The 11,556-nt window shown below is 39.8% G+C and overlaps 1 protein-coding gene across 1 annotated transcript in view; it reads right to left on the bottom strand.

Annotated features, from left to right (window-relative positions):
- Window positions 1-9,015: 9,015 nt before the first annotated feature.
- AHRR (aryl-hydrocarbon receptor repressor) overlaps window positions 9,016-11,556 on the bottom strand; it is a 392,606-nt gene continuing 390,065 nt past the window's right edge. The window contains exon 11 of the mRNA XM_030190015.1: window positions 9,016-10,177. Coding sequence (XP_030045875.1) covers window positions 9,112-10,177 — 1,066 coding nt within the window. The 3' untranslated portion in view covers window positions 9,016-9,111. The remainder of the gene's footprint in view (window positions 10,178-11,556) is intronic.

Below are 11,556 nucleotides of genomic sequence, written 5' to 3'. Positions count from 1 at the left end.
ATAACTTAGAACCCTGATATCAAAATACTGCACGCCTACTAAATGACAAGGGTACCTCCGAGAGTGGAGGCAACTAAAGCACACTTTGGTGTGAGGATCTTAGTGAGTGTACTGACCCATAGATATTAATATAACTGGCTAGATACTGAAGTGATCTTCTTTTAAGGGCTTAATACACCAAACAGAGAAACTTGAATTTTGCACAAGCCTCAATCGGTAACCAATGTTGGGTATGAAGCACAGGGCTAAACCTGCCATTAAACATATCACCACATTCTGCACTAACTGTAATCTTTTAAGCTAATACTGTGGTAAAACCAGATATAGGGATTGTCATAATTCATGCTTGCCAATTAGTGCCTGAATCTGTTTTTGCAGATTTCTGTGAGTCAAATATGGTTTTAGATGGTGAATCGTTCTAAGATTATTGTAACTGTTTCACCACTGTCCCAACATATGAATGCATGGTTAGTTCTGAATGAAACCTCTGTCCTAGACCCACCTTATCATCAGTTATACATAGGACTGCTACATTCAATCTGGGCAATTCCTGCAAGGGCACTCTCTTTCTTGAAATCCACATTGAAGACTTCCAAGTATTTGATATCGATCCATACTCAGTCAGCAACTATTCTAGCCCAGATTTTTATTGCATAGTTGCAGATTTATTATTATTATTATTATTATTGTTTGCATTTGTATCCCACATTTTCCCACCTCTTTGCGGGCTCAGTGTGGCTTACAATAAGATAAGAATAATGAAAATACATTTGTTGCAACTTGGTTATGGGTTATATTGTACAAGTTATGCGAGATACTCGAATTATCATTAGAAGCTTGTGGTCTGTAGCTATGGGACAGCTTATCCCAGTTTCTGAATATTTTATTTAGAGAGGTATTTGTAATCAGCTCTTTTTCTCCTAATTCTATGAATATTGATGGATTTGTAAATAAAACAAAGCTTTATCTGGAATTGAATGAACATCTCTTAGCAAGAGGAAAAAGCATCTTGGATTGCTCTGCCTTTTCTTAAGATATTAGCTTTTCAGTAAATAGTACTAAACTTCAGAGGCTTAGAGATTAATAAAAGTTTATATCTATATATCTATGTCTATCTATGTAAAATATTGGCTATTCACAATTATCGATTCATCCCCACATAACTGTATACACAAATATATACAGCTCAACAAGTCTGCAGCTTTATTCTCCATATAACTATGACACAACAATACATTTCAATAAACTGATTAAAAAGTAGTTAACCCTTTTCCAGCCCAAAACATAATATTGAACTTAAATTCAGATACTGACTAGTGTAGGGAACTTGGGTGGGGCTCGGGACCCCTAATGTTTGTATGTTCAGAGCACCCCTCTGAATAATGAAACAAGGATTACCTGTAAGATTTATTTCACCTCACCCCTACTTATTCTGTGTGCTGTTTTCAATCCTTGCTAACTAGATCAGGCTGCAAGGACAGCCATGTGACCCCACACTCCTACTGACTAGACTGAACCAAAAAAACATGTTTATGCATTTAGTGTGATTTGTTGGGCAAGCAATGGAGAATGGAAAAACAACTGTTTTTTTCTGTATTTTTGCTGACCAATGTTAAGGATATGTCTAGGGCAAGATACTGTACAAGACAGCTTAACAATTTATTGATTGTGAACTTTGATACAAGCTTTTAGAAGATATGTACATGCATATAGAATGGTCCAATGTAATTAAGATAACTTTAATGGATATTTAGATTTACATTAATCTTTGGGTCAAGATTTCCTGTGTTTTTCATATGGTTTGAAACCACATTATATCTAGATAGTGAAAAGGGGAAGTTGGGAACAGTCTGTTAGCTCAACCACAAGGTCAGCTGGTACATATAGTTTGGATATGTGATAGAAAAAAAACTACTGAAATAGCATGAAGAGGGGGCATGGAATTTGTGACAGAAGGTATGGTGGGAGAGAAGTTTCTAGTAGGTGGGTAAAGATAGCATGACTATGACTCAGAGTCAGGTGGGGTGGCGTAACTGCTATTCTAAGAATTGGGGTATAAACTGATAATTGTTAGAAGTCAGATGTGAAATAAGGTAGATGATTGGTTAGTGGGATGTGCTAAGATGGCAATTAGTTACCGGATTATTCTATAAAAATCAAATTGTATAAAAATGAGAGAAATCAATGTTCGGGGGGGGGGGGGGGCTTCCTTGTTCTAAAGGCAGCGAACTGGCTTGGAGACAAGGGGGTCTCTCTAATCATTTCATTTCTGTTTTTCAGACTTGCTATAAGCCTCTGCTTGAGCTACTACTTCTTACTTGTTTCTAGAATAAGCTTTTCTTTTTATTTCATTTCTGAGTAAGTATTATTTGTTTTATTAGTGTAAGAAACAAACTCAAGAACGTGGGTGTTCTAGCAGTAATCAGTTGGGATTTTGCTAACGGGGATGATGATCTGTGTGATCATCATAAGCAGACCCCAACACTAGACAGTAGCATCTTTGTTTATAAATCTCGAATCAGAATCTAGGTCCTCCTAAACTCCTGCGGTGACACCAGGTAGTTCGGGTCATATGCTCTCCGATTTAACTTGATGACTGGTACCCTTCTGCAGCGGTACTATAGTGGAATTATGGAACATAGATGGCCAAAGTTTCGACTCCTGCATCAGGGTCCGTGGTATCCACTAGCTGGAATTTTAAGAGCTAGATCTCTACTGCTTCATCCAGCAGTTTAAGAGATCTAGCTCTTAAAATTCCAGCCGGTGGATACCACGGACCCTGATGCAGGAGTTGAAACCTTGGCCAAAGTTGGGCCGAGGTTAGTGGTCAGAGAATGAGCAGAAGACCGGGCAGTTGTAAAGATACGTTTCTTTTCACTTTCTAATTTAAGAGCTGTTTTGAAAAGTGTGTGTGAACTTTCAAAAACAATAAAGACAGGAGGTTTTTTTGCCAGTGATGAATGCGTGGGCCTCCCTAAGGTAATTGTAAGGATTGACAATGGAGTTTCCCAGCGTTCGTTTGAGGCTTTTCCTCCTATAATAATAATTAAGACATCGATATTTGTAGATATCTCAATATATGATCTGTTTATGAACGAGTTGATATACTACAAGCTCTGGTTGAGTATGTAAAACATCTTTAACATACATTTTAAATAGTTTGACTGGAGTTAAATAATGAGTGATAGGAAAATTCAATAGCCGCAAATTGCGAGCCTTCACCACATTTTCCATAGTTTCCAATTATGAATAGATTATCAAGCTATCTTTATTAACCACAATGATAGTGGACTGAATGAATGGAACCTAGTGTAAATCAAACTTCCAGATGCTGTTCCATTTTAGAAACTCTATCATCATGCTCTGCAATTTTAGCTGACGATTCTTCTGTAAATCTGCTTAAAAGTTTCAAATTAATCTGCAGAGGAATTATCAATTCTAGTTACAACTGACCAAAGATCCTTAAAGTAATTTCACCAGAAATTGTCTGAGAAAAAACAATGTCAGTTTCTATTGAAGAGCACAGAACAGGAGTAGGTAATTTAACCATGGTCCTTGAAGAGATCTGTACTTTAGAGTCAGAATTGAAAGAACACCTCCATTGGAGTAATATCTACAAGAGTATGTTCAGACCCCAAAGGGGATGAACTCGTCATCTCCTGTAATAAAGTAGGTTGAATAGGCGGGGTTCAATCTCTCGATGAAAGCGATATGTTTAAGAAAGGAACAATACTCACTGTACCCGATGACACTGGGCCTGAAATTAATTTCACATGTTGATCCATAGGTCCCTTCATATCACTTGTCTGTACAGTCTTGCTCCTTTCAACCGTACACTTCCCCATGGAAAGTGAGGAGCAGGGATTCACACTCCTCAGCTGTTCCAAAGGGGTGGGACTTGCCCCTTTGATCATGCCCCTTCGGACATGTGCCCGCATTCTATGGCAGTTGCACAAGATGTTGCCCATTATCATTGGTTATAAGTTACATCCTGAGTAAAATATACAATCTTAACTTTGACCAATAAAGTAAAGTCCTTCATTTTGGCTACCCTTCCTACCATGCTTCCATCATCCTTTCTTATAGGCCATCATGAACCCTCTATTCGTCATTCCAACACCATCTAACTATCCCCCCAGTCCACTGTTTACATCTAGAAGCAACACGTTATTCTACATTTTTCCATATTATCCCCCACTTATGGAATTCCCTTCCAGGAAGCGTATGTTCTGAACAATCCTATATTAGGTTTAGGGCCTCTCTGAAGACCTACCTTTTTCTAAGGCCTTGTCAGGGGGTTGATGTCATGGTGTAGACTACAGTCCAATGTGTCATGCCTTTTGATCAGCAATGGCAGTTATGAAGTCTGTTCTCTTATCGCCATAATTTTGTAGTTCTTTTTCTAGATTTGATGATACTGGAATTTTTTATCTTGTAAACTGCTTTGAATTTGAACGGTGGTATATTAAGCCGCAATAAATAAACACACACACACATATTATATAATATGTGTGTGTGTGTGTGTGTGTGTTTATTTATTGCGGCTTAATATATATATAGGCTTAGGCATATATATATATATATATATATATATATATATATATATATATATATGCTTAAGCCTCTGGATTGGTATTATGTTCTGAAAGTTCATCATGATTTTCCTCTTGCTCAGAAATGTTCATTCAACTCCAGATGAAGCTCTGTTTTACTTACAGAGAAGTGTAGTTACTGTACTATGAGTACAACTGACTGCAGCATTACTTCAAATGGGGCACTGCAAAGGCACATTATTTATTATTTTCCTGTTATTCAGCAAAACAGTGTTTATCAGGACTTCAGTTCTAGTTTTTTTTAACATCTGGATTTTCAACCCTACTGTTCTACCAAAATAATTTTGCTTTAACAGCAGCATGTGGTCTTTTTTTTTTTCTTACATTTGTACCCCCCCCCCCCCCCGCTTTCCCACTCATAGCAGGTTCATTGCGGCTTACATATTATATACAGGTACTTATTTGTACCTGGGGCAATGGAGGGTTTAATGACTTGCCCAGAGTCACAAGGAGCTGCCTGTGCCTGCAGTGGGAATTGAACCTAGTTCCCCAAGACCAAAGTCCACCGCTCTAACCACTAGGCCACTCCTCCACTCGTATAATGCTTTCTTATTTCAGGAAAATCTAAGGGGCATGGAGTTTGAGATAATCTTCAGGCAGAAGATACTCGTTCTATTTACTTAGGGTCCAATATTCAAATGATTTATGCTTGTAACTCTGGGGTTCTCATACAAAGGTATGGGAAAAAGTTGCCTTAGCATGCTCTTACATGGGCCTTTCACGCACACTAAGGTAATTTCTTCCTGTAGCTGGAAAATGGACGATTTTCAATTTCTAGCACTAATGGTCACACGCTAATTTGCCATTAGTGCATGACCATTAAAAAAGATTAATGCATAAATCCTTACTGCCAGCTATTTTGTAGGTGATAAGGGCTCATGCGCTAATCACATGCTAATCAGGAATGTTGACACACTATCTGATTAGCGTAGAAATGCCCACTCTCCACCAGCAGACATGCCCCTCTGTGAAAAAAATAAAGAATTATTTTAGCACATGGTGTACACACGCAGAGTGCAAAGTTACCGTGGTACACCTCAGCATGTCTCACGGTAAGCCCTTTCAAGCTGCTATAAGTATGCACTTGTACTTACTGCAACTTAATGAGAGGACCCCTTTGAGAGTTATGCTCACAAACTGGTCTCTTCAAATATTTACTAGGGCTGAGTGCATAAGTTTTTACTCAAAATTTCACTAAATTCTTAAATTTAGGAGCATAAAAAGTGAGTAGTAACAGGGACAGATTTAGGGCGGGGAAAATAAGTTAGGAGGTTAGCACTGATTTTGAGCACTATGCTCATAAATATAGGCAAATGAATGGCAGGCCTAAATTTATGAGCATAACTTTTAAACTCCAAAATTAGAATGAATTTTCAGCTGAAAAGTTATAGTTTAGGAGGCTAATTTAGGAGCTTAGCATTTTCTGAATATTGGGCCTTTAATATTTTGGTGACTATTATGTAATTTGGTAAATAAGGGGTCCTTTTACAAAGGTGTGCTGAAAAATGGCTTGTGGTAGTGTAGGCACGGGTTTGGAGCACGCGCCGATCCATTTTTTAGCGCGCCTGTAAAAAAGGCCTTTTTAAAATTTTTCACAAAAATGGACGTTAGGCAAAATGAAAATTGCCGCGTGTCTATGTTGGGTCTGAGACCTTACCGGCAACCATTAACTTAGCGGTAAAGACTCACACAGTAACTGGGCAGTAATGATCTACGCGCGCCAAATGCCACTTGGCGTGTGTCCATTACATTTGTCCGAAAATAAAAAATATTTTTCATATTCATGTATCGGACGTGCGCCAAAAATGAAGTTACCACAAGAGTCACGCGGTAGTCGGGCAGTAACTGCATTTTGACGCGTGTTGGGTGTGTGTAGACGCTTACGTGGCTTAGTAAAAAAGCCCCTAAATGACAATAGTAACATATATCAATGGCCATATTCATACATTTGCAACCGTAAGTGATTCCAGCAAGGAGGAGAGGTACCTCCAGAAAAAATCTTAAGTGGTCAGCCTCATTCCATGCAAGAGTGAGGTTCTAGTTACCAGAGTGTCAATGGGGCCTATAAGAAGTTGCCAGGTAATTTGTTCTTAACGATAGGTTTACACTGGCTGCAACATACAGCCTTTGGGGTATATTTCTTTTAAGAGCAGAAGCACTAGCTTGTGAGTGCAAAAATAAGCTGGAATCATAAGAAATTTTTCCTGCAGTGCTTGCACATTTAAATATTATTCAAATAATCTTTGTAGCATTTATATTGAGGTAAAACCCATATGTGTGCAAAAATGGCAAATATTGGGGTCCTTTTACTAAGGCACTTAGTGTGCACTAAATGCCATGCTGTCCATTATCCCCCGGATTCTATACAGCGCGATTGAAATTGCGCGGGCAAATCTGGCCGTATTCTGGATTTGCACGTGCAATTTAATTACTTAACAAGCCAATCAGAGCTGATAATTGCCACTTAAGCAATTATTGACATTAATTGGCATTAGTTAGAATTTACTCGCACAACTTGCTAGACGTATTCTGTAATTCTAATGCATGCTGCCAAAAAGGGGGTGTGGCTGTGGGCGTGGAATGGACGCGCTGTGGGCGTTCCAAAAATCTACATGCAGGGTTATAGAATATACCTGCTGTGTGCCTAACTTAGGCGCCAGTACTTATACCAAGTTTTACTTGGCATAAATGGAAGCACCTAGAGTTAGGTGCAGGCATGGCTACTAGGCATGTTCTATAAACCGTGCCTTAATCTGGGCACGTTTTACAGAATACACCTAGGTGGAAATATTTTTGGCACCAATTTTTCAGGTGCCATATAAATATAGAATCTAGTCCTTTATTCCTATGCGCTGGATGACATTTAGCACACGCTAATCATTAGCATACATTAGTAAAAGGACTCCAATGTGTAAAACTTTGGAAATGAGGTTATATGCTTAACATTACATTTTTTAGTGCATTCTCTCATTCGTGAAGCTATTGGTAGCTTAGTACACTGACCGTTAATTTGCTGATTGGGAAAGTTAGAAAAAACATACCTTATTTATAACTGGAGCACAAAGACATCTAGAAAATAAAGGGGCTCTTTTACTAAGCTGCACTAAGAAATAGGCTTAAAGTGCCTTTAAGTGGGTCTTTCCCATGAGATATGACCACTTCTTGCACGCCCTGCAGTAATCAGTTAGGACTAGGTTCTGTATATGGCGCCTGAAAAATCCAAGTGGAAAAAAAATTACACCAAGGCGTATTCTCTAAAGTACACCTAGCGGCTTGACATACAACCAAATGGTCGTGTCCATTTAGGCCACATTTTCCTTGGTGTAAATCCCGACACCTAAATTAGGCACAGATCAGGTGTATTTATATAACAGTATGCATAGATTTTAGAAATGCCCCTGGCCACATCCCCTTTTCAACTATGTGATGTAGAATTTAGGTGCAACATGTTATAGAAAACAGCGAGTTGTGTGCGTAAATCTCAATGCCAATTAGTGCTGATAATTACTTGTTACCATCCAATTAACAGCGCTGATTAGCTAGTTAACCAATTAAGTTATGCACATTGTTATAGAATATGCTTCAGTTTTCACGTGGATTTTTAGGCACCATATATAGAATCCGGGGATTAATGTGCGTTAATGTGCACACGTTAACTGGTTACATCTTCCATGCTCACTCTCTGCCCATTCTCTGCCCGAACACACCCCTCAAAAACTTACAAAAAAATAAATACCATGGGGCTGATATTCAGACCATTGAAGGTAACTGGGCTGCCTCTTGCGGTCAGCTCTGAGCCCGAATATTCAAAGTCGGGTGTTTTCAGTGACTAGCACTGAATATCCAGTCTATTTTTGGCCGGTTTAAACATAACCGGCCAAGCTGATATTCAGCGCTGGCTGGTTATGTTTAAACCAGCCAAAGATATTCCAGGGTTTCATGTGGTCAAATATGGCCGCCAAACTCACACTGAAAATCAGCGGATAGTCGCTAACTGGGAAAATTCAGTGGGAGACAGCCAGCTATCTCCCACTGAATAGCCAGCTAAGTACCATTTAACTGGCCGGATTCCGTTCCTCGCTGGTTAAATGGTTTTGAGTATCGGGGGGGGGGGGGGGTGTTTAATGCATGCAAATGCCAAAAGTAACACAGTGCAACTTTCTAGCCACAGTACCCTACTGTATTCATTTATCTAAAGCCTTGAAATATACAGTCTTATTAAAAACACTCTGTTCTACTTTACATCTCATTATTGGTTTTCAACATGCATTGCTACTGGAAGTGCATATGTATTAGGGAAAAACAATGAAAATTACAGTGAACTCAAACCAAAGAAAAAACTTATTTACAGCACTTGCAACTGGAAGGCCCTTAAGTTGTAAATTCTTTCATATTTTAAGAGCACACTTATTAAAAGCCATTTAAAAACTGCAGCAATTATAGTATACATAAGCATGATCCCAATTGAAATAGTGCAATTTTGGTTTTCAGAAAAAAGCTACTGGAAGAAAGTGAACTCCGTTGTTTTATGCAGCACAGAGCTGGGCAGTGTGGGTTTCTTGAAGATGAAGTTGTGGCCACTGTCAGGCCAGGGTGGAGAATCCAAAGGCTCTTGTTTGATGGCTTGGGCAAGGCTTTGGACTCTGAAGTCACACTGCAGCTTGCATGTCTGCTCATTCAGACCCTTATCATCTATGGAGCCAAGCCCAAATAGCTGGTTGCTTTCCAGGTATGTATACTTTGAAGGATAAAATTGGCCCATATCTTTACTGCATGCAGCTTTAAAAGGTCTACCCATGCTGACAGAGTTGGTGTGAGTGGAGGATGTCATGCAATGGCCTTTATGTGGTAAGCAAGGACTTTGCTTTAGCTTTTGACAAGGGGATGCTAGGTCACTGAAGTCAGTCTCTGTCTTGAGGTGCAGTCCATCAGGGAAGCCAAGCAGCTGCTTCTTCAGCATGCTGTTCTCCCCTGGCCAGGTCTGGCCTTGTGACCCTGAATAGTACTCTGCTCCATTTTCAGAATCAGAATCATATTCCATTTTGATGGGGATGTCCTGGGGCATCATCAGGTCATACAAAGTTTTAGGGGTTACCGATGCACTTTCTGTTTTAATGTTGTCCATAGCACAGCTCTCCATCGCAAGGTGTTGCATGCTTGAGTAAGTCTGGAAGTGGTCTGTGCCACCATGTTGGGGACAACAGCTGGGGATGCTTTGGTTTCCACCACAGAAGGGATGGACTGCTCTAACTGGAAAGGTGCTGGGATGATGACTCACTGGTCGAACACTGGAGGCATTTCGCAGTGCCCAGCTGTTCATGCTGCAATGAGTCTGGGCACCTGAAATTGGTTTACAAAAATTAAGTGGTTCATCCTGCACTGAACAGCTGTCACTTTTATTTGGTTGCAATTTCAATTTGATGTCTTCCTTCTCATGTTTTGTCACTGCCCAATTAAGGTGCTTTGGTTGTCCTCTAGGTTCATGGGTGCAGTTGTACAATGGGGCTTCCTTCAGACCTAGGATGCTGCTCTGCTTCTTCAGATGTTCCTCCTCCCCTCTGTCACTAACAGAACAAAACACAACACAGTTAAATACTAAGAATATGCTCACTTTACTCATCTCAAAGGCTTAACCTATGAAAAGACATCTTTTATAAGTGGTCCTACATCTTATCGTGAAACTATCTTATAATACAAACTGCAATATTTAACCTCTCAAGAATCATTCTGCAAAACGGAATTACAATTTAACACATATTCCATTACTGTTTAAAAAGTAAAACTTTTACCATATGTTCTCAACCGATCCCTATGGAGATCCAAAGCATTTAGGACTTTTGTTTTAGAATCCTGGAATAAGCTGCCCATTAATGTAAGACTGAAATGCAGTCATTTATGTTGTTATGACGTGCTCACCCATTCTCAGGGTTGGTGGGGGGTGGGGGGAGCATAGATAACAATATATAACACATCAGTTACCATATATGTCCTTTACTATGCCACTGCTGTATATTGTTGCAAACCTAATGTACTGCTTGCGCTGTTGTAGTATGTCAGTAATACAGTATTCTTGCTGTAGCTCTTGTAAGCCACATTGAACCTGCATCCAATGGGAACATGTGGGCTATAAATGCTTGAAATAAACTGAAAAATTCATATGCACTGAATGTGTTTTCCACATTATTTAACACAGTCCTACAATCCTCCATAATTATAGAACCACACCATTTCTACATTCCAGGCTGCAAACTATTTTCAAGGTGGCTATTGAGCCCTTAAGGCATGCTGACAGGAAGGGTTTGTGGTTACACATGCTACTCCAAATTATGTGCAGGTGGCTGCAGTGGAGTAGTGGTTAGAGCACCAATCTTGTAATGCAGAGGTTGCCAGTTCAAATCCCTCTGCTCCTCCTTGTGAGGTTAGTCAAGTCACTTAACCCTCCATTGCCTCAGGTGCAAAGTTTCAGCCCTCCTGGGACCATGAATGTAAGTCACCTTGAGCTACTACTGAATAAGCTGTGAGCTAACTCCAATTCACAAAAACAATATACATTTAGGCCCTTCTGTACCTGTGGTATTGTTTTGTAATAGTGAAGAATCAAACATCCATCTAATGCTTTGAACATTGGTTGCATTACTACAGCATTGCTCAATGTCAAACGATGGCACAGCTGCCTGCAACATCTTGGTGGACCCCACCAATGAGGTTTGGTTGTGGGTGAGGGTGTTTGTTGATCAAACAGCAAAGCTCATCTAGGCGCTACCTATGGTTAGCTCCAAGTTTGTAGTTGGCAGCTCACTAGTGCTACACAAGAAACTTATGTACACAACTGTGTGCTCTGCAGCTCTATGGTAAAGGGGGGGGGGGTGAGTCTGGATGGGCATAGCTGTTGAACAGCACAAACGCCCACCCAGTCTCCCCCCCTTACCATACAGCCATGCAG

This window comes from Microcaecilia unicolor, chromosome 1, assembly GCF_901765095.1.
Source record: "Microcaecilia unicolor chromosome 1, aMicUni1.1, whole genome shotgun sequence".
NCBI classification, from domain to species: domain Eukaryota; kingdom Metazoa; phylum Chordata; class Amphibia; order Gymnophiona; family Siphonopidae; genus Microcaecilia; species Microcaecilia unicolor.
Note: the sequence above shows the minus strand (reverse complement) of the source record. Positions and strands in the feature narration are given on the sequence as shown.